This window comes from Colletotrichum spaethianum (assembly GCF_022836535.1).
Source record: "Colletotrichum spaethianum MAFF 239500 DNA, contig57, whole genome shotgun sequence".
Classification (NCBI taxonomy): Eukaryota; Fungi; Ascomycota; class Sordariomycetes; order Glomerellales; family Glomerellaceae; genus Colletotrichum; species Colletotrichum spaethianum.
Genome location: NW_026054827.1, coordinates 20,952 through 46,974, shown reverse-complemented (window position 1 = coordinate 46,974; position 26,023 = coordinate 20,952). Strand labels below are relative to the sequence as shown.

The 26,023-nt window shown below is 55.1% G+C and overlaps 8 protein-coding genes across 8 annotated transcripts; 4 read left to right on the top strand and 4 right to left on the bottom strand.

Moving 5' to 3' along the window:
- Nucleotides 1-1,823: 1,823 nt before the first annotated feature.
- ColSpa_12121 (putative 15-O-acetyltransferase SAT12) lies at nt 1,824-3,018 on the bottom strand (the record flags this gene model as incomplete). The annotated part of the gene is made up of 2 exons (XM_049278333.1): nt 1,824-2,150; nt 2,209-3,018. The coding sequence occupies 2 exons, from the start codon at nt 3,016-3,018 to the stop codon at nt 1,824-1,826; spliced, it is 1,137 nt and encodes a 378-aa protein (XP_049134290.1).
- Nucleotides 3,019-4,013: 995 nt separating this feature from the next.
- ColSpa_12120 (uncharacterized protein) lies at nt 4,014-5,273 on the top strand (the record flags this gene model as incomplete). Its single annotated transcript, XM_049278332.1, has 1 exon — nt 4,014-5,273. One exon carries the CDS (start codon nt 4,014-4,016, stop codon nt 5,271-5,273), a length of 1,260 nt encoding a protein of 419 aa, XP_049134289.1.
- Nucleotides 5,274-5,968: 695 nt separating this feature from the next.
- On the top strand, nt 5,969-8,022 carry ColSpa_12119 (putative cytosine deaminase; the record flags this gene model as incomplete). The annotated part of the gene is made up of 4 exons (XM_049278331.1): nt 5,969-6,106; nt 6,190-6,477; nt 6,584-7,426; nt 7,522-8,022. 4 exons carry the CDS (start codon nt 5,969-5,971, stop codon nt 8,020-8,022), a joined length of 1,770 nt encoding a protein of 589 aa, XP_049134288.1.
- A 581-nt stretch (nt 8,023-8,603) lies between these two features.
- ColSpa_12118 (uncharacterized protein) lies at nt 8,604-11,062 on the bottom strand (the record flags this gene model as incomplete). Its single annotated transcript, XM_049278330.1, has 2 exons — nt 8,604-10,850; nt 10,916-11,062. The coding sequence occupies 2 exons, from the start codon at nt 11,060-11,062 to the stop codon at nt 8,604-8,606; spliced, it is 2,394 nt and encodes a 797-aa protein (XP_049134287.1).
- Nucleotides 11,063-16,221: 5,159 nt separating this feature from the next.
- ColSpa_12117 (cocaine esterase) lies at nt 16,222-17,994 on the bottom strand (the record flags this gene model as incomplete). The annotated part of the gene is made up of 1 exon (XM_049278329.1): nt 16,222-17,994. One exon carries the CDS (start codon nt 17,992-17,994, stop codon nt 16,222-16,224), a length of 1,773 nt encoding a protein of 590 aa, XP_049134286.1.
- A 641-nt stretch (nt 17,995-18,635) lies between these two features.
- ColSpa_12116 (uncharacterized protein) lies at nt 18,636-19,802 on the top strand (the record flags this gene model as incomplete). The annotated part of the gene is made up of 2 exons (XM_049278328.1): nt 18,636-18,892; nt 18,959-19,802. 2 exons carry the CDS (start codon nt 18,636-18,638, stop codon nt 19,800-19,802), a joined length of 1,101 nt encoding a protein of 366 aa, XP_049134285.1.
- A 469-nt stretch (nt 19,803-20,271) lies between these two features.
- On the bottom strand, nt 20,272-21,590 carry ColSpa_12115 (putative MFS-type transporter; the record flags this gene model as incomplete). The annotated part of the gene is made up of 3 exons (XM_049278327.1): nt 20,272-20,694; nt 20,765-21,216; nt 21,284-21,590. The coding sequence occupies 3 exons, from the start codon at nt 21,588-21,590 to the stop codon at nt 20,272-20,274; spliced, it is 1,182 nt and encodes a 393-aa protein (XP_049134284.1).
- A 2,629-nt stretch (nt 21,591-24,219) lies between these two features.
- ColSpa_12114 (uncharacterized protein) lies at nt 24,220-25,018 on the top strand (the record flags this gene model as incomplete). The annotated part of the gene is made up of 3 exons (XM_049278326.1): nt 24,220-24,446; nt 24,675-24,957; nt 25,007-25,018. 3 exons carry the CDS (start codon nt 24,220-24,222, stop codon nt 25,016-25,018), a joined length of 522 nt encoding a protein of 173 aa, XP_049134283.1.
- Nucleotides 25,019-26,023: the final 1,005 nt, after the last annotated feature.

The following is a 26,023-nucleotide window of genomic DNA, read 5'->3' as shown; positions in this document are numbered from 1 at the left end:
ATCCTGGTACCTTCCGATGAGACAATGTCCTCATCGACTCGGTGCGTCTAAGGCTCCCGATCCCGCAGAGCGCGGATGCCGTCCACCTTCTCCCCAGCCGCGCCAACCTGATGAAAGTTTTGGAGGTCGTCGGCCCGGCGCGCGAAGCTCCCAAAGGTGGCCAGATTGTGGCCCGTGCACGTCGTAGGACGCTGTTCAGCAAAGAGACGGGAGCGTATGAGATCTGGGCGACACTTTCAATAAGAAAACCCTTGGAGGGGGAGTCGGAAGGATGGGTGTGTCAGGATCGAGCCCTCTGAGCTGGTCGAATCAAAGACATGTTCATGCCAGGAGAACAAAGGCCATCCAGTGCATGAACGGCGTAGTAGAAAGAGACACGCACGCCGTCGGGAGATATACAAACCATCGGCCAGAACCCGGCCCCCGAGGCCCCCGCGAACAGGCCAGACCCTTGCGGTGCAACCCCCCCAATGGCCTCTTTGCATTTCGGAATCCCGCCTAGTGCCCCCGTCTGCCGCGGCATCCCACCCATTCGCGCCGCACGGAACGCTCGCGCGGGACCCCACACTCCGAAGTCGTCGCCCGAGACAAATGACAGCATCGTCGAGCGTCTTGCTAGCGGGATCTCCTCGTCGCGGCCGAAGCCAATCGGCGGTTCTGTCCGCCGGCAAGGAGGGCGGCAGCGCAACTTGCACCAAAGGTTCCGTCGACATACATCCCGCAAATGAAGGCGCCATTGACTCTTGGAAGACAACAAATGTCTACCGTTTAGAATAACCATGTCAGACGTTATCAGAACTGTAGATTTAAGCATCAAGTAACCGCACCAAGTACCACTTCCCGCAAGGCGTGCGAAACCGACGGACGTCTCCGGGGCTGCCGGTATCCCACCGGCGGCACAAAGAACATTGTTCTAGATTGATGGCTTCGCAGTTGATAGTCAATAACGGCGCCTGCTCATCACTTTCGAGTCTCGGCCTGAGTCGTCATACCACCAAGCGCTTGTGTGCTACACCAACAATCACTCCTGCTCTTGGTGGCGAGTGACAACGAACAGCAACCGAGATGTGTGTACCTCTGTCTAACAATCCGTTGCCTATCAAACCATCGCATAAGCCATTACTGCCACCGACGCCTCTCGATGAAACCCCACTGTCCGCCCACCTGGCCAATGCCCACTCTGCTGGGTCTTAACGAGCCATCATACTGGGAATCACACAAGAATCTTCAACGTGAAGGATATCATTTCGCACAGGAACCTCTGGGCAAGATTGAAATCAAGCTTTCCGGTGTTGAAACAAACAGAGAGCGTCGTGGCCCCTCCCCAACTTTCCATGAAAACCATCCTAATACTGGTTAGCATGTCGGCAGTGTCGAATCACGATAACTCACACATCGGCATGATGCGTGTCAAGGTGGAACAGGCAGTTCTCGACGGTCATCATCCGTTTGCCAGCCTTGTTACAGATCTCGTCGGGGACATATTTGTCCACAACCCCGTCACTTACAAAGATCTGAGAAACGCCTGTTAGCAGCGCGTATTCAGCAATAACACTGAACCACTTAATAGGTGACGGACCGGAAAGCTGGCGGTTGGTAAGGGAGAAGGCTCACTGTAAACATTGTCAGCTTATAACATTGACGGCCTTAGCACTCATAGGCGGGGCGCACGTTTCAGCCTCGCTTGCAAGCTTGTTCCATCTGTCTTGGTCCATGGCCAGTTGGAGTTCATTCCCCAGAAACCTCCCGTATGATTTTTTGATATGACAACAGAGCTTCTTGAGATTGGCCTTGGCCGCCTCCCTGTTTCCCTCCTCGACTACCTATTGTGCGAGGGGCGCCAGGTCGACGAAAGCAGTGGCCAGGCACGATCCATAGCGGCGGTCGTCATATTTGCCGTTCAGATATCGTCGACCGTTCACAAGCAGCGGCGAAGCGACAGTGGCAGAAGCTGAAAAGCCTGATGGTATAGGACTGACGCGGAGCAGAGCGAGGATCATGGCAGCGTGGCCGAGATGGGTTAAGGTGTAGTCTTGGCCGAGATGTTGCTTGACAGCCTGCTTTACGGCCTGGCTTTGGTCGATGGTAAGACTGCGTCTAATTGTCTTCGGATCGCCCTCGGCATCGGTAACGGGTAGTCCCCAGCCAGACTTCCAGGCTGTTAGTTTAAGGCGCCAAGGAGAAGAGGAGAAGCGTCTGAGAACTAACTGCTCCCTCATGCATAATCCTTTCGTGCTCGTCTCGTTTCTTCGCAAAGCCATACCCGATTGCAGTCACACCAGGCCTGCACGCGTCGAGAATGGATCCTGCCAAGTTGTCTGTCTCGGTGCCCCAATCGTACTGTTGAAGAGTGCTGAGACTCGGTCCTTCGTCGGCCCACAGCTCCCCGGCGCAGCGCAGCAAGTCTCCCACAAAGATGCGGGAGCTTACGCCATCCCAGAGAACAGGGTGGAAAGCAAAGATGACCTTCACGCGAGCTCCGATCCCAAGCTCTGTCGCCTGGCTCTGGTTATTCGCGACGAAAATCTTGACCGAAGACAGCGGCAGGGAGCTCGTCTTACTGTCCCCGGTGATTATAGAAGAAAGCTGAATTCCACTTTGGCGCTTGATGGTCCTATGGATCGTTCGCTTGGCCCGGTCGGAAACACTGCCTGCGTCTTTTGCCACGGTGTAAGCAACTTCGGGCGGACAACCTGGATAATCGTAGGCTACAAGCCTGACAACTCTACAAGCCAATTCCGGGTGACAGAACCGAAGGTGAACGAGAGCCCTTGAAAAGCGATACTCCAGATCGTCTACCGTCGTGCCGGTTGATTGGATGCGGAGAGTCGTGCTAATGTAGCTGGTGTATTGGCCACAAGACAGGTACTCACGACGTCCAAGCCAAGCTTCGGCGCCGAGGGCCGTACGTATCCAGGACTGTGGGAGATCGGTAGCGTTAGCTAGACGCCATTGGTAGTCATGCGCACGTAAAGAAGTAGGTGGGAGAGCCGCCCTGGCTAGGTGCGGCATGGGCATAATGACTGGCGGTTCAGAGCGTAAAGAGGGATAATTCGGTGCTATTATGATTAAAGGAATCGTGATAGATCGATGCGAGAGTGGTAAACACTGGATCAAAGGTTTGGTCGATTCGCCGTGTGCCTGTTGGATGATGCTCAACCAGAAAGCCTCTAGATGATGGGAGCTCAGGTCGACATCCTGAAAGAACTGGTATCGCACCATGTGGAAGACACATGTATGGCGAGGAATGCATACCATCCTGGACATTCATGCCTGCCTCGCAGAGTAGGAGGAGTACGTACCAAATTGACTCGCATGGCGGCAGGAGCATCGTGCTCGTATCTGAGAAGGAAACTCCAACAGTAGCATTATCTTGTATGACGGAGCTTGGCAGGTTTCCCCCTCCATCATCTACCGGGCGAACTTGTTCTGCAGCCGCAACATATGACCAAGACTCGATAAATGCCTGTCTCCCGCTGGCGGTTGTGACTTTCCACATCTAATACAAGAACGAGACGAACATCGCTCAATATCACGAATGTTGACTGTTCATGGTCTTTTACTGCGTCTATCGCAGACTCGAAATTGGGCTCTGACTATAATGTATTTTGGATTGATGTCGTGGGCAAATACGCCTTTGAGAAACACCCACCAGCACCACACAGCACGCGAACATTTTGACAGTTGGCGCGAAACAAATGTTTGATGAAACAATAGGAATTACCAAACTCAATATGAGCCTAATCTAAAGCTGGCAATTTGCTTAAACTTAAACCCCATCGTCGCGATGCCGGTGATGCTGAGTGCTGATGGCCGCCTCCCTAAGCTAGTCTCTTTTCGTGCGACGTCGTGTTAATAAGCAGAGAGCGACGGGTGTCCCTTGCATCAGTCTCATCCACAAGACCTCCGCACCAACACATCAGCCTCAGTCATGAAATCTACCAACATCATACGGTCACGGCAGTAAGAAACAATGATCCCATTTTTTCCTCTTCTGTGATCTTCACCTCGGGATGGCGTACACAGCAGCCCCCGCCCGTCAAAGGTTGGCCCAAACATCAGACGACACCCCCTCCGTGCCCATCTCATCGCCATCAGCCCAAGCACCACCACCGCCACCATCAGACGGACGCGTTTCCCGCAAACATATACGGGACCCAAACTCATGGGACCCCAATCCATCATCAAATAACCCCTTCGCCCTCATCCCAGCCGCATCATACAACACCCTCGCCCAGCTCTGGCCACTCACGTTCCGCCTGCTGCGCGCCCAATGGCGGCTGAAATGGTTCCTCCTGCCAGCCCAGCCCGGCTCGCCACGCCAGTCGGACGCACTGCACGCCTTTTTCACGCAAGTCGGCCACGGGCGCTCGCGCTTCGTGCGCAACTCTGCCGTCGTCGTCTTCGCGATCCTCGTCAACCATGTGAGGAGGATGGTCTTTCCCGCGCTCGGCGTCGGCGGGTTCGGCGCGCCCATCGCGACGCTGAAGCTGGCGGTGGGAAGCCCGGAGATCTTCCTCAGGGAGGAGATGGACTTGGGAATTCTCGGGAGGAATTCCGGATGGGAGGGGGTGTGGAAGGCCGTTGGGGACGTCGTGGGCGGTTGTGCTCTGAAGGATGTCATGGTCATATGCTCCGATAAGTGGTCGGGGCATAGGCTTGAGGTTAAGATCATGCAAACGCTCGAAGGAAGCCATGCAACTGGGTCCAAGACAACGCCCAAAAAGTGGATTAACGAAGACGACGAATGGAAGATGATGGACCGGAAGGGCAGGGAAATAGAAAAGGACATGGTCGTTGGGGCGGTGGTCTACTTCGTCTGGGTTCTCGGATGCGCAGAGTATGTCCACGCGCGGGCGGTTCATGCTGTCGCAGTCGGCATCGCATACACCAAGCTCCTCCGCGGCGGGCCAGCCCACCACCAGGCCATGAAGGAGATCCTCCTCCCTTCTGCCCCTCTCAGCACCCTCAACGTTCTCGGAACCCACCTAGAGCTGGCCTACTACATCGTATACGGACTCCTGCCGCTGCTTTCCCTCGCGGCCACGTTCGCCTTCAGGGCCAATCCCGTGAGAAGCAGGCCGGAGCTGGCTTTGCTGGTTGCAGGCTGGGCCTGGGGCACTGGATACGTGACGCGGTACTCGAACAAGTACTACATCGGTCTGGAGATGAGCGGGCTCCTGCTTGTGCTGTGGTGGATCTCGGCGGCGGCGGCGGTCTTTGCGTGGAGCGCCGTGAGGGCTCGGTTCAAGGCACGAGTTCTGCGGGTTTGATATTGGTCGGGCTGCTGACCTTGGATCTCACTGAGCGATCGCGCATCACGAATGGATGCGTCCACTCCCAATGTCCCCGATTATCGTACGGCTCTCCGGGACCTAATAAGCTACAACCTTCAAAACAAGCCCCATACATCTGACCGCTTCCCGGTGATAATGGGAATCGGACCCTCCGCCAGAACCTCGCGCAACCCCATGGAGTTAGCGCTCTGACGCCAAGGATAATTATTTCCATCTTTTATGTTCAGACCAGCGATCCTGCTCGGTCTAGGGGCCAATCACCTATTGCTCAATACGAAATTACCACTTCGGAACCAGAATCAAGCTCCCGATTTGGCCCCCGAACCCCAAAACTCACCCAGGTCCTCTCAGCAAACGGTCAGCACTAACCCTATATCCCCTTGCGGCACCTGTCCCTAGATAACGGCTTTTCGAAATTCATCGTACATAAACAACTTAGCGCCCAGTGATGGTTTCCCCAAGCCTGTACAGGCCCTTCTCCAGGATATTTCGCACCCGGCGGCGGTGGGTACGTGACTGAAACAGCCCAGACTCGGCCGGCCCCTCATTTCGTCCCATCATCGACGCATCATTCATTCCCTCACCGCACACAGTCCCATCCGGCCGCGCGTATCTTCCCCATACGGCACCGCGAAACCTCTCCTCGTCACCCGCTTCCGCCAAAAACCACCATGGGACCTGTGTATGCCGGGCTCGTCCTCCTGCCGTGCCTCTGGATAGCCTCGCAGCTATGGACCCTCTACGCCAACTACCGCGCGGCCCGCCTCACGGGCCTGCCCATCGTCGTGCTCCCGTATAACCCGGACAGCGTGAGTGAAGAGCGAACCCACACCCGACGCCGCCGCCCCCGGTGGCCTCGGCATCCCGCGACGAGGACTAACACGCCCGCCAGGTCCTCCACATCGTCTTTGCTGTGCCCCTCCGGCCCCTCCTCAAGCGCCTGCTCCCCGCCCGCGCCTTCGCCGCCGTCGAGCTCGCAATCTTTGGCTGGGAGTTCCGCGACAAGGCCGCCGTCCACGCCCGCATCGGCCCGGCCTTCATGATCGTCACGACGGGGCTCAACCAGCTCGTCTGCGCCGACCCGGCCATGGCGCAGGCCATCCTAGCCAAGCGCAAGGAGTTTATTCTGGCGGATATCTCGATCAAGATTATGAGTTTCCTGGGGATGAACGTCCTGACGGTACGTTGAACCCTCCTGGCGCCTTGAATGAGAGATGCAGTGCCATAAAAGACGCCGTTTGTCCAAGTCCGCGGCCGGAGTGGTAGCGCTGACAACCCAACCACAGTCCAACGGCGAGTCCTGGTCCCGCCAACGCCGCATCGTAGCCCCGGCCCTCAACGAGCGCATCAGCCCAGACGTCTGGAAGGAGACGGCGGAGCAGGCCACCTCCCTCGCTGACCTCCTGCTGTCCTCCTCCTCCCCGTCCGCCACCTCCGCCGACGGCGCGTCCTCCGACACGCTCCCCGGCCTCCGCTCCATCGCCATCAACGTCCTCACCCGCGTCGCCTACGGCCACCGCAAGCCCTTCGCCCTGCCCTCCCTCCCCCGCGACCCCAAAGCCCCCATGTCCTACGTCGACGGCATCTCCCTCTGCGCGGAGCTCCTCGCCGTGTCGGCGCTCGTGCCGGCCTGGCTCCTCCGGCTGCCCATCATGCCGAAGCTCCTGCAGACCCTGGCCGTCGCGCTGACGAGGCTGCCGGACCTGACGAGGGACATGCTCGATCAGGAGCGCCGGCGGTCCGCGAGCACCACCGCCGCCGGCGACGCGCCCGACACCATCATGAGCATGCTCGTCCGCCTCTCCGACCAGGAAAAGAACCATTCCGCCGCGGCCGCCCCCTCCGAGAAGAAGGCCGTATCCAACAGCAGCCCCAACAACAAAACCTATCTCACAGAGGAAGAAATCGCAGGCAACCTCTTCATCTTCACCGTCGCCGGCTTCGACACCACCGCCAACACAATGGCCTACGCCGTCGCCGTCCTCGCGGCGTGTCCGGAGTGGCAGACCTGGATCCAGGCCGAGATCGACGCCGTCCTCGGCCCGGCGCCGCCGGAAGGCGAAGCCGACGGGGAGTTGCCGGACTACGCGACGGCGTTCCCGAAACTGACGCGGTGCCTGGCCGTCATGGTGAGTCGCTGAACCCTGCCTCCCTCGACCTTTGTCCAAAACCCCGTAGATGCGTCCCCTCAACCAGACAACCCGGAAGCTGACCTCCAGCGCAGTTCGAAACCCTCCGCCTCTTCCCGCCCCTAACCCATATCATGCGCTTCACCGTGACCCCCCAGACCATGTCCTCGTCCGCGCCATCACCCTTCTCCCTCCAGGCCCCGTCCATAGTCTACATCAACACCGTGGCCCTGCACACCTCCCCCTCGACCTGGGGCCCAGACGCCCTGGACTTCAAACCCACCCGGTGGCTCCAGCCCGGCGGCGCCGGGGAAGCCGACGCGACACCGCAGCTCATGACCCCGCCCCGCGGCACGTTCCTCCCGTGGTCCAGCGGCCCCCGGATGTGCCCGGGCCAAAAGATGTCCCAGGTGGAATTCGTCACCGTCATTGCGACGCTTTTCCGGAAATGCACCGCCGAGCCGGTCCCGAGAAAGGGGGAGAGCATGGAGCAGGCGAGACAGAGGTTGTTGGACTTGACGCAGGATAGCCAGCCAATCGTGACGTTGCAGATGAAGCGGCCCAAGGATGTGCTTCTGAGGTGGACGAGGCGATGAGTTGGGGTTGCGCCTGTTTCCGCACAGAGAGCCTAGGTCTTGGGGCCCGTGCTCGCCATGTCTAAAGTGCCAGCAAGCGTCGCTAGCCGTCAAAGACGCTGTCACCGAATGGCCGGTTCATCAAGCAAAAGAATATTCGGATTTCTATTACGATGTATGCAGTGTTCAGAGTTGTGCTTAGTAAACTCCGTTTTCGCCATGCTACCTACCCAGCTTCCCCCGAATCCAGTTAACGTCCTCCTTCCCGTTCCATCAGTCATTACGCGTGCCTCACTAGCACGTCGTTTTCATCAGTTCCGTTTGCCCTTCCTTTATTGAGATATCCCTTTTTTTTTTCCCGCTCGCATCCAAAAATGTTGTCTAGACTGACATATCATACAGCATAACCGACGGGAGGTCTTCACTCGTCAAATCCAGCGGAAGTCGCCCGTGGCAGGGCCCGATTCTGTTATAGAGGATGAAAAGTCCCGGACGGTTGACTTTTCTGGTACCTAAATCACCGCAGGTACGATGTTATCGGCTATTTTGCAGCCTGTTGATCCGCAAGAGCAGGACGAAAGTCAAAATGATTGCCGGCCTACTCAGCCTGTACGGTTTCGCAGACTGCTCGCCCGGCCGAATCCCGGGAGCCATTTGCGCTTTTGTAACGGAGCGCCGCCACTGCCGTTGTTGCTTATCGGAGTCGTTTCCGAAGACACTGGCGTCCCGTTTGCTTTTGGTGTATGCGAAGCGTATGCTGCCATGGTTGTTGTAGGCGTCGAAGGAGCCCCATCAGCAATGGGGGCACCCTCGTCGAAGCTGCTGGACCGAGCAGGTCTTGGTTTTCGCATGATGGGAGGCGGTGTCGCACTGTCTCGATCCTCATCCACAAGGTGAGAATGTTGAACCCATGAAGGAACGCCCATCGTACCGGCCTTCGCTGTCACTGACGGAGATGGCTCAGCCACGGGAGATGCGGGCTCGGGCTGAGTTGGTGTGGTTCCGCCACCAACGGACCGCCTGAAGATGTTGAGACGATGCCCGCGAGATGCCGTAGCGGATGAAGGTGGGTAGTGGCTGTCCTTGGATCGGACACCGGGCTTTGACTCTGAACGTTGGGGAGTGTTGGCGACCGACTCAGCCAACTGGAGCATTTGCGCATCAACACTACTACGCCTTGACCCACTGCGGGAAGGTGACTTGCGTAGTTTCCCGTTGGCTGGAGGCTGCTTGGATGATGTTGAGCCCGTCTTCGCACCGAGGCTTGATCTTCGGTTTGGCGGGGGAAGCTGCTGAACGCCATCCGGGAAGAGTGCTGGTTCCGCCAACATGACGTCTTCCGCGAGGTTGCGGTGCTGTGGTGCAAGACCAGGGACTTCAAACGCACCACTAAAAGACCCAAACATGGCGTTTGTGTTCCATCCCCCGCCAGACGGGGGGAAGCTAAAGAGGTCCGGGGACGCACTCTCGGTGTGCTCGAAGTATTTTGGGTCTTTGCCCTGTTGCAACCAAATGTCGAGACTGGAGTCGAGTGAGTGAACGGAATCCCCGTCCGAGTCCCATTCAATATCGCGGCGGTTGGATATTGTTGTTTCACCTGCCGATCTTGGGCGAGGTACCAACGGTGGCTTCATGTCAAAGTAAGCTGCACTGGCTGGCTCGTTGCGGTCTACGAAAGAGCTGTGCGGAGCCTGTTGGAACACCGGCGCGCCTCCCGAATGCTCGCCTTCCTCATCCTTAGAGGTGCCGTCGGAAATGGACCTGTAGCTGCGCTGATCGGATACGCTCCGTTGATTGAAAAGAGTATCGTTCGACGTCTTGAACCTACGAAGCGTCGATGTGGAAATAGTGTCGGGCGTGGGAGGTAACGCTTGCTCGCCGGATCGTGAGGTTGGCGTGTCGGTCGTTACTCTCCGTAGAGCCTCCCTCTTCGCGTCCTTGACATGCTGGCGCGACTGTCCTCTACTAGAGAGAGGGGACTGATCCTGGGCTGGTGCCTTATCCAGGTAGGCATGATCGAGCCTGGCCAACTTCTGGAGGGGAGAAGTGTGGTCGATGATGTCGTGGATAGACTGGAACTGACCTGGACCAGGGGCACGCCCAACCGAGTTGGATCTGCTGGGCCGACTTATCCTCGTTGACATTGTGGTCAGCGGTCTTTGGACGTTGGATTGATCGCCGCCGTACGATTGCTTACGGGATCGCGGTTGCGGTGATGGGCCGTCCATCGGGCTCGGCTCATCCGCGTCGGCGACAATCGTCCGGTCCTGATCATCCTTGCCCCCATAGACGCTTACAAATGAGCTTTCGCTAAGAACACTTAGACTCGGGCTCGTCATGTCATTGACGTGACGTACGTCAGCATCTTCGCCCTCGGTCGTGAGCCTCGGCAAGCTGAGAAGGCTACCGCGTGAACTGAGGTACACTTTGCGCAAGTTCTCGGTGTTTTCTGTGCGGTCCGACAGAAAGCTCGGCATACGGTTGAGAGTATTGGCGTCTTCTTCGAGTCGAGCTAGATCCGCTTCCCTGGGTTTGGGCGTTGGACCGTTGAACCGAGACTCGAGGGCTTCGAGGGCGAGAATCCCAGCTGCGTCGACCTGCCGCACCATTTCTCGCTCCTTCAAGAGCGCTGCGACCTGAGCTTCGAGGGTCACTATCATCTGGACCGCCTCTTGCACAGCTTTGTCTCGCTTCTCCAGCTCGTCCAACAGTTTGTCGTTCACATCGTCAATTTGTGCTTTCTCGCCCTCGAGGGCGTCGATTCGCTCCTCTAGAGCGTTCTGTCGCTCGCGACGGTGGAAGAGCTCGAGCTTCAGGTCAAAATTTTGTTTGTGCAGGCTGGAAACGGTCTGTCAAGGATTTTGTCAGCAAGACGCCTAGACTGACGTGGAACGGAGTATGGTGGAATACTCACAGCCTCCATCTCTTTCACACCCATCCCCGTCTTCTTTACGGGCTCTGCATTACCTCCGCTTGACCTGGGCCGATGTCCGTCCACGGACTCACTCTTCACAGGGGAGCTCTGAAAACGGCGCGCAGCAATTTCCATAGAGGCGTTCATGTTTTGAGTTGACCTTGAGGCGGCCAGTCTTTCGGCTTCTTCCCTTCTCTTCTGTAGCTTGTCCTGTAGGTAAGTTGACGTCGCGCTCTGTCTTCCTGAATCAGACGTCCTGTCCCTCGAGACTGCAGAGCCGGGCCGGGAGGTCACTGTGGAGGGCGTGCAAGAGCTGTGGTGGAATTTGTGCGGAGGGTGAGCGCTTGAGGGCCGCGGGGAGGTGACAAACTGCGAAGTCGAGCTGTTTGTGCTTCGAGGGGTGATTCGGGTGGCGGTAGTACTTGTGCTAGATCTCGAGGACGGGCGAGGGTAGCTGGGGGAGGGATGTGACCTTTCGCGGTCCCGCGATTGTATTCGAGCAAGATTGTCCATCTTGTCGGCAAAAAAGAAACACCAAAGTGTGCCACGCAATCCGATTGAACCGAGGGGTTGCAGGTAAAGCGGGATGACGCTCAGCTCCGTCCTATAAGACGACTCTTTGGCCCAGAGAAGAAAGCCGGCAGTAGAATTGAGGTGCTCAGCGGCCGAATTGGGCAACGGCGAGGTGAATACAATCGGGATGATGCTTGCTGAGAGGCGCAGAAGCACGGATGACAAGTGCGTCGAGCTAGCGCAGCTGCAGGCGGTCGAGCTCGCTCGATGGAGGAGGGCGGTCGACGGGTCTAGATAAGAGAGGGACCCTGGATCGCAGCGCGGCAATGAAAAGCAATTACGGCGGTAGCGATCCTCTTGAGTCGTGCCGGTGGATGCGCTTTGAGGATATATCAGAGGCTGCTATTGCGAAGGAACAGGCCAGGACCTGGTTATCTGCAACAAAGGGCGACGCGACTGCAGACCGCGGCATGTAGCGGATGTGCAGCAGAAAGCGAGAGCTTTGCAGCGAGTCGGGACCGTCTAGACGCGAATGCTGCGTTGCGTTGGATGGCTCGACATGGATCGATGAGAGCTGCAAGGATGCGCTGGGCGATCAGGCAAAGGCTCGATGCGGAATCTTCTACACAATGTCGGAGCGGCAGCCAAGTAGAGCGTTGGAATATGTCGCAAATGGTAACCAGCCTGCCACGGGGTTCCTGTCGCGATGGCGCAGGAATGTCTCAACTGACGACGGCTGGTGATGCTGCAATGTCTCGAAGGGTGGGACAAACGAAGTAACGCAGGACGGGCTGACGGAGGAGGCTGGGAATGCAGGGGGAAAAAGTATGCTGGGTATCTGGAATTGAAGTGGTAAATGAAGCGTAGCAAATTGTTGATCTTGTCTTTGTGTGTCGTCACCGTCCACGTCGCAGTCGGCCAGCAATTCTGGTGTTGCGATGGACAACGATATCGGCGTCGTCCAGACGGCAACGAGGACGACAAAGCCTCTCTCTTCTTTCTTTCTCTCTCCTCGTTTTCGACTCCGCCAATGACTGACTGGACGTTGCTCTGAAGGGAGGGAGACCTTTCGACCCTGGGAAATGGATGGTGAATGGTCGACAGGGCTGTCGTGGAATCTGACCAATTGAAGCCTAGAGGAGCGAAGAGAGGGACAGGGTGGTTCGGCAGATGGTCGAGACGACGGGTGGTAATCCGGGTATTGGGACTCCGGCGAGATCGAGTTGTGGGAGGAACGAAGGAGACTGAGGAGAATGACGAAGCGAGAAACTACCCATTTCCCTCTTGCAGCCGTCAGTTGCAGGACAATTAAGAGAGCCGGAAGGAGAAGGAGAAAAGGGCGTCGTCTCATGCAACGAAACAGAGTGACGCGACGAGGGTAGCTGCAGGGGGCTCAAGGATATGGATATAGATGGAGAGAGGAGGAGGGGAATGATTCCTAGGAAGCAGGTGGAGAGCGACTACTGCAGAGTGACAAGCAGGCGTAGATTCCACCGGGTTGGCTGCACCTCAATCGCCGTCGCGCACGCGCAGCCAACCTTGGGTGTCCAAGAGTGGGATGGCAAAGGAATCAGACGCGATGGTTGGACGGAGCCGAGATGCGCAGCCTGGGGCGGAAGACAGGCAAAGGCTTCGGCTACAAGGTTCGAGGTGGAGGGAAGGAAGGTCGGGAGTGGGCTGGCCAGGATGGGCTGAAGCAAGGAATTGATTGCTGTTGGTCGGCGATGGAGACGAAAAAGGAATGCGTCTCACTGACTATTGCAGGCGATGAGCATATGATGTGACTACATCGAGGAGATGAGTGAGTGAAGATTACAAGTGAAATAATGTGAGATGAGGTAACCAACGGAGCGAGCCCGGCAGGTGAGATGAGATAAGAGCCGCTGCCGCCTAGGAAGGAGGTTGGAAGGAAGAAATCAGGCCATGGCAACAACGGCATTCGTTCAATTGAGACAGAGCCAGGAAGGAAGGAAGAAAGGAAAGAGCAAACAAGGATCGCTCCTCGGCTTTCATCACTTAACTATTACAATTTTTGCTTTTCCCATCCGACGCGTCGCTTTTGCAGTCTCTCTTTCCAACCATCCCACTTCTCTTGCTCTCCCCCTCACGCACCACTCGGGTCACCCAAACTCCATCCCTTCTGCCGCGCCTCACTCTAGGTAATTGTTTGGTGCCTGACCCCCGCCTCCGAGATCTTCATACCTATATCCCCAGGTCGCGCGCCGGTCCAGGAACAGGAATAGTAGCATCGGACAGGGGAGATTGCATGGCGTCGAGCTCGTCGCTATTAGTGCCCTCGGCCGGCACCCGCAAGTCGCTAGTCGATGTCTAGCGGCACTTTGGAAGAGCAGCATCGTGTTAGTACAGCAGTCAGTCGAGAGCTTTTCTGGTTGAAGTAAGCTTCGCGCTGTATTGATCGACATCGACATCGCCCGCCGTTTGCGTTCTTGTCGAGCTTTGCCTTTGGGCAGCAACCAAGTCGTTGTCGCGACGGAAGAATCCTCTGGTTACCCCAAGTGCAAGGGACCGAGCAGCGCACGCGTCTTTCAATCTCTCCCACGCCTCCGTCCCCTCAGATTGACCCCGGAATTGATTCTTCCATTTATCTAGCGTACGGGACAGATGCGGGCGGGCGTTATGGATGCTGCCTGATACGGAAGCTTAAGCTAAGCTATTGGTGCTATTGAAGCTCGAGCAATCATCTGATGGTTTTCTTCGGCGTCAGCGCTAGCAACCACAACTCGGCCTGAGCTTTCTTTTTCACAATTAGGCAGGGTTATGCAATGCTGGACTCTTAGTGCACACACACACATGCAGGGGGCCATCCAGGGTAACATCCAATCGCTCCGCGCTGTTATCCCTGTCTGCCTCCTGCAGGTTTTCCTTCTCCATTGCCCAATGACGGCCGATTCCAGTGTGATGGGAACAAGGCCATCCCCGGACCCCAGCAACAGGCTGACTCTGCCGTGCGCCTCCCAGGGGGCGCCATCACACCCGCAAGGAGGGGTTACTCGCATGCTTGCTTTCTCTTTCGAAGAGGGAGAGAGGACACACTGCTCATCGTTTGCCGAAGACGAAGGAGATGCTGGCGCTGAAGACACTTGATGGCAATCGCTAAGAAATCAAAGAGAGCGTGGTACAAGGCCGAGGCGTTACGCCCGAATATGATATCCGTCAATCAATACTGCAACACACTCAGGGTCTTAGCGGCAGTCGCTTCCATTGCCATCACCGTCAAGGCGTACGGTCTGCGGCTAGCCGTCGATAGACGCACCGGGACGTCGCAATTATACCTGATATTGATCGGTCCTTCATCCCGACCATGGCCGATTGGGCAATACGGACGGCTCTACTGTGCCATCTCCATGTCGCCCAGAGCCGTCGGATTTTGAGTGCGGGCCAGATATGCAAACCCTCCAACGGTGGGCCTGGCCAGAATGCCGGCCGGCTCCATGCACCAGACAGACGCCGTCGGCCGCCTTTGGTCAGGGCCCGCGAAAGACCAAAATAGCGTTCCCGAAATCTGGTAAACGTTCCGCTGGCGTGGACCCTTTACAGCTGTGCGCTCCAAAAGCTGTGCGCTCGTCTGACCTGACCCATGATGCCCGATCCCTGTCTTTTTCGCCATGCTTTTCGATTTATTTTTTTCATGGACCATGCATGCTCCCCTCCTCCTCCTCCTCCTCCTCCATACCTTGATACCCATGCCCAGCGATGCCCCGTCTCGATCGACCCGGGTCACATGTAGTCAACGATGGAGTTCCTCCCATGGTTTCGTCATGACTCAAATCTCGTCCGACAGGAGCCACCCGGCGCTGCTGTTGCGAACCTAACACGCCCAGCCGGCTCCCGGAGAACAGCCCGCGAGGTGTGACGGAAGACGAACCCGCATGCACGAAGCAACGCCGGCTTGAAAACTTGCGTAACGGCGAGTGAAACCTCACGCGGTCAGCTCGGCGGGCGTCAATCCACGTAGACATTCGATACCGGCCGGAACAGGAAGACTCTCATCTGACCGTTGAAGTGTGTTGCAACCGAAACGCATTCTCACGTTCCACTGAGACCGAATCACTGCCATAACAGTTACAACGAGACGGGTTTCTTCAGTGACTGGCTATGAGGCGTTAGTCCTCATCCCCAGAACAGAAGGGGACACTCAAGGCGAAGCACCGCCGACCGACAGTTAATATCCCTGCTGCAACCTAACCCCCTGCCTGAGTCGCTTGCAGCAAGGATACGCGACAATCACGAGTGCGACGCCAGAGTGCCCCTTGAATCGTCCACCTTGGTTTGGTTTGCCATCGAATGATCCCAAGGACACGAGTATCTGGCATCTAGGTGGTGTACACGTGTAAGGGGCGCCAGCCTTTTCCCTAGTTTTCTCTTCACAGCTTTAGTGTGTACACCGTGTGTTATCCATCCAAGGGACAACCTGAACTTGGAAAGTTCTGGAGAGCCCCCTAGTCTCCGGATCATGCAAGCACTTAAAGTTGACACTAAGAAACATCGTCACTCTACCGAGCCCCTCATCCAAGACCAAGAACTTGGTTTCTTTTTATTGAACGCCTGGCCCAAGCGTTGGGGGGAGGTTGGTCATGCCCATGGCCACGGTCCCCACTGCTTTTTGACCTGGGAGCTATCCAAAGCTGAATAGGGAACAGAATTGTGTAGGATACTATCATACTCCTTGCATGTGTCTTGCATCAAATTTATGTAGGCACCAAAAAACGATATTGCTCACACGGTTATGTGGTCTTTTGTTGATTCATTCTACTCTACTTGAGTCCAAAGGTCTATACGAAGGGAAGAATGACATGACTTGCACAATCTCCTCCCAGATGCACGACATGTCTGCCCTTGTTCAGACAATGATTCATCCCAAAGTTACTCACCGCAAAACTCTCCCCGCTCACCACCACCCTCACGCTCTCCCCCGCCTCGAACTCGACACCCAACGCCCAGATGCCAATGTCCAGCCTCACCACCTCGCCGGGCGTGATCTTGTCCTCTTTTTCGTGGGGGTGGAATGGCCAATGCGGGTGCATGCTCCTCGCTTCGTCGATGGCGCGATGTGACGCCCTCAGGATTCCTACGGGGCCCTTGTAAAGCACCACCTCAGTCTCCTGCTCCGGTTTGAACTCCTCAAACGACTTCACTGGGATGCCCTTCCAAGGCACGTTGAGGTTTTTCATCTGCTTGCCTTCCTTGTCGAGTTTTTGGATCATGATGTACAAGTCCATGTCGTCGTGGTCCGGACAGGACATGTATAGCACGGCCTTGGGCAGGCCCATGATGCGGGTTGTTTCGGTGAATGTGTAGTTGAAGCCGACGCTTTCCCCGGATTCTGAGTCGTAGCTGACCGTCGTCGGCTTCTCAGGCCCGCTGTCGGGAGCGAGACTCCCCTCGGAGCTCAAGTAGAACTGCCTGTACTGCGTCCGGGCCGGTGGGAAGTCCTCTTCGACAACGTTCTCAATGGCCTGCGGCACCTTGTTCTCAAACCGCAGCAACGCCATCCGCACCTTGGGCGTCTTCTCCCAGCCGTTTTCAACATCTTTGAGATAATGGTCGAAAAACGAAAACAGCTCCTCCTTGGCCTGCGGGTTCCCCCAGAGGTCATACCACTCCTGCCACGGATGCCACCGCAGCCACTTCTCGTCCGTGTTGACCTCCAACCAGCCCCGGATGGCGCCCATCCCGTGCATGGTATTCGTCCACGTCCCCGTGATGTATGTCGGGACATTGATCTTCTTCATGTCAGGCCTCTTGTCGTTCCACCAAGAATTCGCCAGCGGGTGCTGCTTGAACATCTCGCGGAAACTCTCGATCCCTCTTCGCCCCTTGAGCATGTGCTTGACAATGAGCTGATCAAAGAGGTCGCCGGCGTAGATCCCTCCGCGTGCGAATTGCTCCCTGTACAAATCGCCACAGCCCTCCCACGGCGCAATGGCCTTTAAGCTAGGCGGGCGGAGCGCGGCGATGAACCACTGCGCGATAGCAAGGTGCGAGTTACCCGCGAGCCCGACGCGGCCGCTGCACCATTCCATCTTCGCCACGGCCTCGATCGTGTCGTAACCGTCCTCCGCCTCCTGGGTGCCCATGATCACCATCGTGCCGCCGCTGTCGAACGTTCCGCGCGTGTCGACGTTGACGATGGCGTATCCGCGGGGCACCCAGTCAGCGGGATCGGGGGCCTCAAACTTTTCCAGCCCGGAAAGCGTTCCTGAGGGGATGCCCAGATCCCATGGCGTCATGTAATTTAGGGACATGAGGCCGTTGAACTTCTTGCCAAAGGGGGACCAGCAGATGAGCGCGGGCACTCTTTCGTCCGTGTTGGCAGGACGCAAGACGTCGGCGTAGAGAATTGTACCATCTCTGGCAGTGATGGAGACATCGTGGTCTACCTGTATGTCACAGGGCAATGGGCGGGCGTCTGCGTGGGGGTGCTTCCAGCCCTTTGGTAGAGTCTCTGTCCTAGGGTTGAGGCCGGTGTAGCCATCGCGGCCAACCACTGGTGAGCTCAGCGGCTCAACCGGAACTTGCCAACCGGGTTTTTGCGTGGCTGACATGGTTCCACGGTTAAAGATGGACTGGTAATTGGCTCAATGGCTAATGAGGTTGAAAAAGAGCAAGTGGAAAAGCCCAGCCGATGACGAACAATATTGTCGGGGCATCATCTCAAACAAGGTCCTTTATGACAACAAGCATCAAGCTGCCCATCCGTATCCATTAACCGTAATGTTCCTCGAGGTTTCAATCCGAAAACATCGACATCCACACCACCATCAGAATTGCGGCCCGTCCTCGCGTCTGCGGGATCGAGGCCCACAAACTCCCGAAACGACCGCCACACACCAGCCGCTGCCGAGCCGACGCATTCCGCACCCAACGCAGTGTCCCCCCCCCACCCCCTTTCCGTACCGAGCCGATGGGGGTTCTTGGTCGAACGGTCCGAAACTCTGGAAACCATCGGAGGATGTTGTTCGGGCGGTTTCTTAAGATAGATCATCTGAAGTCGGAAACGATGACATTGAGCTTCAATGTGGGCTGATGGAGTCGTCGGACGACATCCATCAACGTGGATGAACGTCAAATATAAACCCATATCCATGGTCCTCTCCGTAAGGGCCCCTGAGCGCAGCATCTCCATACTGAATACTGCGCAAAGAAATCCATCACATTTATTTGACCATTTTCAGCCAGTTTTAAGATGGTAGCCGCTACTGACTACTCAAAGCCTTCGGCGACTATCACGGTCCCGTTCACCAAGAAGACCGAGTCTGTCTCTGTTGCGCCTCTTATTCCTGAGCCAGCCGGCCCCAGTAAACTCTTCTCGAAACAGGGTGTGAGCTACGGCGACTTCCGCGATGACCTCGTTCGGGATGGATATGTAGTCGTCAAAGGCGCGGTCCCGAAAGAGAGAGCGGCCAAGTACGGCGAAGAGATGATGTCCTATCTCGAGAACTTGTAAGTTGACACCCTTGTCAGGGTATTTACCAGGTCATTCCAGAGTACGAGTGCTAACATGACTAGCACCGGAGGTCTTGGTTTCAAGCGTGACGACCCCAGAACCGTTAAGGAATCCAACCTCCCCATCATCACCGTGAAGGGCATGTGCCTCGGCTACGGCATCGCCCACGAAAACTTCACCTGGGACATTCGCCAGGAACCCGGCGTCGTGGAAGCCTTTGAAAAGGTCTACGACACCAAAGACATCATCGTCTCATTCGACGCCGTCATCATGGCATTCCCCAACCGTACAGACATCAAGCCCAACAACCCCTGGCCGCACCAGGACCAGGACCCAGCGAAGCCTGGCTTCCGCTGTCTTCAAGGGCTCGTCAACATCCTCCCCAACGGCGACAAGGACGGCGGTCTCATCGTGTGTAAGGGCGCGCACCGCCTCTCCGAAGAGTTCCACGTGGCCTTCAAGGACGAGCCCAACAAGATCTGGGCCTGGACAAAGGAGTGGTACGGGTTCACGGACGAGGGCATGAAGTGGCTGGCCGACAAGGGCTGCGAGTGGCTCAAGATCAACGCTGAGCCGGGCGACCTCCTGCTCTGGGACAGCCGCACGCCGCACTACAACCTGAGCCCCGAGGGCGACTCGCCGCGGTTCTGTGCGTACACCTGCTTCATGCCCGCCGCCGAGGCTACGCAGGAGGACCTGATCCGGAAAAAGGGCGCGTTTGATAACTTGCAAAGCACGACCCACTGGCCGAACGCGATGCATGTTGGCGGCATCCCGGTCTTGCGGGATGGCAAGCCGTGTCCTTATAACACGGGCAAGCCGAGACAGGTTCCGAAGCTATCTGAGAGAGGATTCCAACTTACTGGCATTCCCTACATTCAAGGAGTGCCAACTGGGGTATCCTAAAGTTTTGGCTAGGACGGACGAGAGCATGAATGTTGGATAAGTTACATGTTAGTATAGCCGATACTAATGAGACAAGGCGGTTATTTCAGCTTTGACCAATCGTGTCCACGGGGAAATACAACAAAAAATGTTAACCCGATTGATCAAAACCTGCGTTGCGCGCAATAGTATCAGGTTTGCAAAACTACAAGCCTAAGAGATGACTGTAACACTGATGCTTAAGGAACATCAGTTTGCGCCGTGAACAAACCTTGAGTAATCTTGACCAAGGTCCTTAATTACCGTGGAAAAACATCTGTGTCCGAATCCGAAGACAGAATCACATCAAATCGACGCTTTGGTCGCACATTAAAAGGTTTAGAGATCCAGCCTCGAAAACATACTTGGAACTTTCAAATTGGGTCGTAACACGATTAAAGTCTCAGTAGTAATTTCAATCAAAATATTTAATGAAGTAATCTGATTCCAATCACTGAGATATCTCCGGCCATACCTTCTTCGTAGCCCACATTCTGATGCGAGAGCCAAAGTAGTACACCGGGAAAGTGAGAGCCCCAATGACTCCTGCAATGATGGCAAATATGTTCATTGCGCCATTGTATCCAATCAAGTTGATCAGCGGGACTGTCGAGTAGCTGAGTCCGAAAGAGATGAAGCCGCGACCGGCGCAGATAACTAGGAGGAGTGGCCCTGCCTTACTCGGGAGGCTTTCAATGGCGTAGGTGATGCCAACGAGATTGGCGCCAAGGAACGCAAAATAGCCAAGGTTGTACGGGGCTACGATGGTGATCCAATGCCATCGGTTAGGGAACGCCCCTGCTTGTCCGAAAAAGACGCATGATATGATGGCTGATATTATCGGCAGACTTAGGATAATGAGTCTATACTCGGGCTGTAATAAAAACAGTTTAGCACTGGAGGTCTCGTTCAAAGATGGAAGTTACTCGAACAAACCAACGTACCTGAAAAGTGCCGTTTCTCCACGTGCTGAGTGCTCGCACCAGCATGTCGGAACCATATCCGAGAAGCGGCACGAGAATGACGCAATCCAAAACTTGCACCAATTGAACATAACCAAGCCAATCGTACTTGAAGGTATAAGGAGGAGACATCAAAATGCTGGAAAACGTAGAAGATTGGTAGACGTAGATACCCAGGAATGCACCGTTCAACAAGAGCATCCACACAATGTTTGGCAAGCAAAGTGCCTGGGCAATCTCCTTGTAAAAGATGACAGTTTGTCTCCAGTCTGGCTTGAAGTGGAAGATCGTGAGGTTGTGACGCCATGTTCGTGGCCCAAAGACTTCAGGTTGCAAAACGTGCGTTTGTCTGGTCAGTACCTGGAACACCATCTCTGTGTCGCCGTTTTTGTTGACATTTCCGTCCTCGTCGAGCTTCAAGTGAACGGCACCCCCTAGGGACTCAGGCGTTAGTTCTCGTGCAATAAGCTTAGGAAACTTCGAGACTTGAAAAGAACTTACTATCTGCATCAACCGGTCGTTCATACTTGGTTTCAACGGCGAAGAAGAACGCCAAGACAAGGACAGCGGCGTTGATAAACGTGGCGATGAGATACCACCACTTTGTTCCCCACGCAGGAACAATATAAGCCGTTGCGATGAACATGGCAGCCGTGCCCACAGTTTGAACTCCAATGAACCACGATAGCTTGGCGCTTCTCTCGTGGAGAAAATGTATTTCCTCGATGATAAAAGGAGCCAAAGCTTCGCTTTGACCGGCAGCGAGGCTGTAGATGTTGCGACCAGCGATGTGACTGCTCAATGACATTGAGAAGGCACACCACAAGCCGGATGCCACAAGAAGAACAAGAGACATTAAGAATACGGGACGTCGTCCCAAGGTGACGCAAAGTGGCATGGATAACAAATTGCCGATGCCCATGAACAGTGTTGGATATGTGAGAAGGTCTGTGGCTCGCGCGGACTCTTCAGGTGGATACTCCTTGAGGACTGATGGGAAAACGGCGCCCAAGCCGGAAGTGACGAGAACAGCGATGGCCGAATATGCACCGACAACAAATATGATGAGATATTTGTGTCATGTTGGTAGATTCAGAGGGTCTGAAAAGAAGAAACGGATATTAGCGTATAGACAAATATCCAAAAAAAAGATGAGATGTTCACAGTTCCACTTTACCTTTGGGATCGGGACTCGGCGTGGGAATCAAAACGACTGAACCACCTTGAAGCAATTGCACCGTCCCGTAAGCCTGTTGCTCTACTGCACGATATTTCCCATCGTGTGTCTCAACGGTGTCAACATGGGGCCTATCGTCTTTGACAGCAGGAAGATTCGACATAGCTGGCATTGTCCTCGAGTTTGCCGGCTGGGGAAGTCGGCGAAGGGTAATTTCAGGGCTCAACAAATAAAGGTAAATACACGTCGTTGTGTCTCAGCACAGACCAAACCGGCAATATCTGACTCGTGAAACTGGCAGACGCCTACAATATGACGAGGTACTATGTTTACAGCTATATACGACTTCAATACCATGGTTGGAACCGTCTTTGCATTAGTACACTCACACGCTACCTTTGCTGGTATCAACAGTGTAAGACGCCAGTAATGGAGAGCCATGCTGCAATTTGGTGTCCAACCAAAGTTGAGCTGCTGCCACAGGATACATCAACTGGGTCATCGGCTCGGCTCAGACCCATCAACTCCCGATAATATTGTCGATAAGATTCCTGAGGTAATAGCACCAAATGCGGGGATTGAAACTAATGCTCCCCACGTCCGCTTTGAGGTTAATCCCCACGGGGTTGAGCTCAAGAAACTTGCCCATTTTAAGAGTCAAGATGGCTGGATGAAAATGATCGAGCAAAAATCTTCCTCTTGTAGGGTCTCCAATTCAGGGACACCCCACGTTCCGATCTGGTCTAAGCATCAGCGGGATGAGGGGCCGTTGGCTTGAGCACCATCCAGCTAGGAACCTCCGAAACGAAAGTCAATCCGTTCTGCGCTGCCTCAGTTGTTTCGGAATAGTAAAGCAACACTTTTCATAACGACACGTTTCGGCATCTCACCTGCCCAGCCGATCGTCATTCCACCTCCCGAGCCTTGCAAGCTCCATCAACCAGTAAGCTAGTGGAGAAGAAAGTGAATACGATATGCGAGGAGCTGACACAGTATAAGCAGACGCGCGGCAATGACATCGTACACGAACCCCGTATCCACATCGACTGGCTACCAGGCCGAATCGGAAGGGACAGCAGCCAAGAAGCGACGAATTAACTTCGCTTGCAACTACTGCCGCAACCGTAAGACGCGCTGCGACGAACAAAAACCTTCCTGCAGGGCTTGTATCGCCGCCGGTATCGAGTGTATCACCACTGACCGCCGGAGACCCGGCGTCGAGGTCCAGCGGCGCGAGACCAAGCGCCGCACGTCGCAAGCGTCGACCTCGTCTATAACTCATTCGCTAACGGCAAACACGTCTCCACACTCACCTCGAGATATCGGTACTGTAGAGCCGGCCGAAGCCGCGGTGAAGATCTCACCTCCAGGGAGCTTTCACGGCAAAAAAGATCGAGGTTCCACAGCTAAGATTGCAGCTTCGACAAGGGAACACATAGCCGTTATCCATGAGAACGAAAAAAACGCGACAAATCAGCCAGCGGCAAAGTATCAAGGGAAATTACCCGTGGTGCGACCGAGCCGCGGCAGTAACTCGGTTGAGATCCTCGGCGATTGGTTAGATCTTGCGGCCCGTCGGCTGGGGATTCAACAGAGGCGCGGCCTACCATCGGGCCCCGAGAAGGCTTTTTCTCATCGCATCCGAGCCCTTCTGTCATCTGAGTCCCTCCCGTTCCCACCCAAAGACATTGCGCATCAACTCACGTCACGTTACCTTAATGGTGTGAATCTAGTGTATCCTCTGGTCAATCGAGACCGCTTCCAACGAGACCTTGATGCAGCATTGGAGCATGGTCCAGTAAGCTTTGCCGAAGCCCGAGGCATAGCGGCCTTGTCGACTGTATACCTAGTCTTGGCTATAGGGTTTGCTTCTGAGTCCCTATCAGAACTACCTTCCGATGCGAGGGACTACATGTTGTACTGCAACTCTCTTCTTGGACATCTTGTCCTCAACAACAACGTCAATACTGTGAGAGCAATAGTATTGTTGTCTCTATGTCTCAACTGTTACGACAACTGCGCTGGCGCCTTCAATACCCTCGGCGTCGGAGTTTCAATGGCTGTGTCGCTGGGTCTGCACAAACCTCGTACCTGCCAAGGCAGTCGGCGTGACCGTCCAAGTTGGAGGGAGGACTTCGTTGACGACGAAGAACGGAAAAGGTTTTGGCTGGGCATATATGCTTTTGAAAAGTTTCTAGCTTTTGAGATGGGCCGTCTCTCTTCCATCAACGACGAAGACTGCTATCCCCCTCGTGTCGACATGCCTGTTGGCAACGGAACATCCTCGGAAGAAAAAGCTTTTCCTGTAACGGTCGATCTCGCCAGAATCCTCAGTGAGATTGGCCGCAAGGCGGTCATCGTAAGCCGAAAGGAAGATGGGCTTCGTGATAGTGCCCTGCCCACCGTCATTGCTGAAAAGGTTCAGACGACTGGAGAGGCGCAATTGTTACTCACGAGATGGGGCGAGTCAGTACCCGATGAACTGAGGTATGTATTGCTGTTTGAGTGTTTGGCGACTGATCCAAGAAAATTCACAATTTCGAAAACTCCAAAATAGCTAACAGCGCATTTCCATCAGGCCAATATCAGACATCTTGATCGGTTCGAAGATTTGTCCTTTTGCATCATTCATATCTATGCATTACAATAACGCGTAAGTAGTCCTGCATAGATAACGAATTTTGTTTAGATGAAAGTAATCTCTAACCCGCGTAGGCTTGTTATCCTCTCGCGCAACAGTCTTCTCATCAGTGAAGAGGCAATCACCACAGGCGCAAACATCATCGCCAAAGGGAAACCATGGGACTACATTATGCGAAACGGCCAATCCCTAGCAGCAAACTCGGCCCGAAAGGTTCTGAGGATTGTTGTCGAAGCTGTGGACTCCAAGTCTAACGTAATAATGCCCAATTTGCTGGCACCGCTCCACGCACTTTCGACACTGGCTGTGCATGTGATTACACATCCAAATTCTCGCATCTCGACGATGGACCTCCATGTAAGTAGCTCTGACCACCCACTCAAATGCGGCCGTCAGCTCACTCTAGGTGCAAAGTTGATTCAGACTTCGTCGGACTCGATGAGAGAAATATACACAAGAGTCCGGGGTGATGGTCTGTTAGACTCTTTGCTACAGAAGCTCGATGCACTCCTACAGAAAGGTTTACCACCACCGAGAGCATCAGACTGTCCACGCCTGAACGGAACGACTACATATACGCCGAGATCGGAAGCTGACCCATGGCAAAATGCAGGGGAGGACCCCAGCCACCGAAAACCGGAATCTTCCTGGGTGGGCAGTGCAGAGAATCGACCTCGAGAAATGGATGGCCAAATACCCAATTCGACGATGCCCTTCTTCGACCAAGGCCATGCTATCCCTGGAGAGAACGATTTCGGCTTCGACTCATTCGGCACGATGTCCATGGCCGGAGATGAATGGTCTCCGAGTGTATCAGACGGAATCGGCTGGGACTGGGCTTGCTTTTCCCAGCTTCTATCGGAACAATATCAATCCTAATAATTCATCTCGAAAGAACTGCCACGTCTTGCTAAGAACATAACCGTAAGCACTGATCTCTATCAAAGCCTGAGACTTGATGTACTTTATGGGGCTTGTCACGAAAAAGCTCAACCAAAACATGAAATAACCCCGGTCTTCATGGAAAAACTACTTGTCACAAAGCCTCCCGCCAATCGATGGATTAGCGCGCAACAGACTGGTTCACCACTGTCAAATCAATCTCTAGGCCGCTTTATCAGCTCATGTTTGAAAGACACACAGAGCTTTCTCCAGCTCAGGATCGGGCGAGTGAGCTAGGCCGTGTTCCTCGACATCCTATCCTTGCCCATGCTAAACCCCGCCTCGAGAAGATTATAACTCAAAGAAGTATCGTCAGCAGGGTGGTATGACTTATAGAATAGTTGTCGGCAATCCCTAGCCGAGTATTAGGAAAGGGCCCCAACCTCCAACCGCCTCGACAGCACTGGTCAGGTTTGTGATGTCTTTCAGCAGCATCCCGCCGACGATGGTACGCTGAAGGTGTCGACCGTGTGAAGAATGA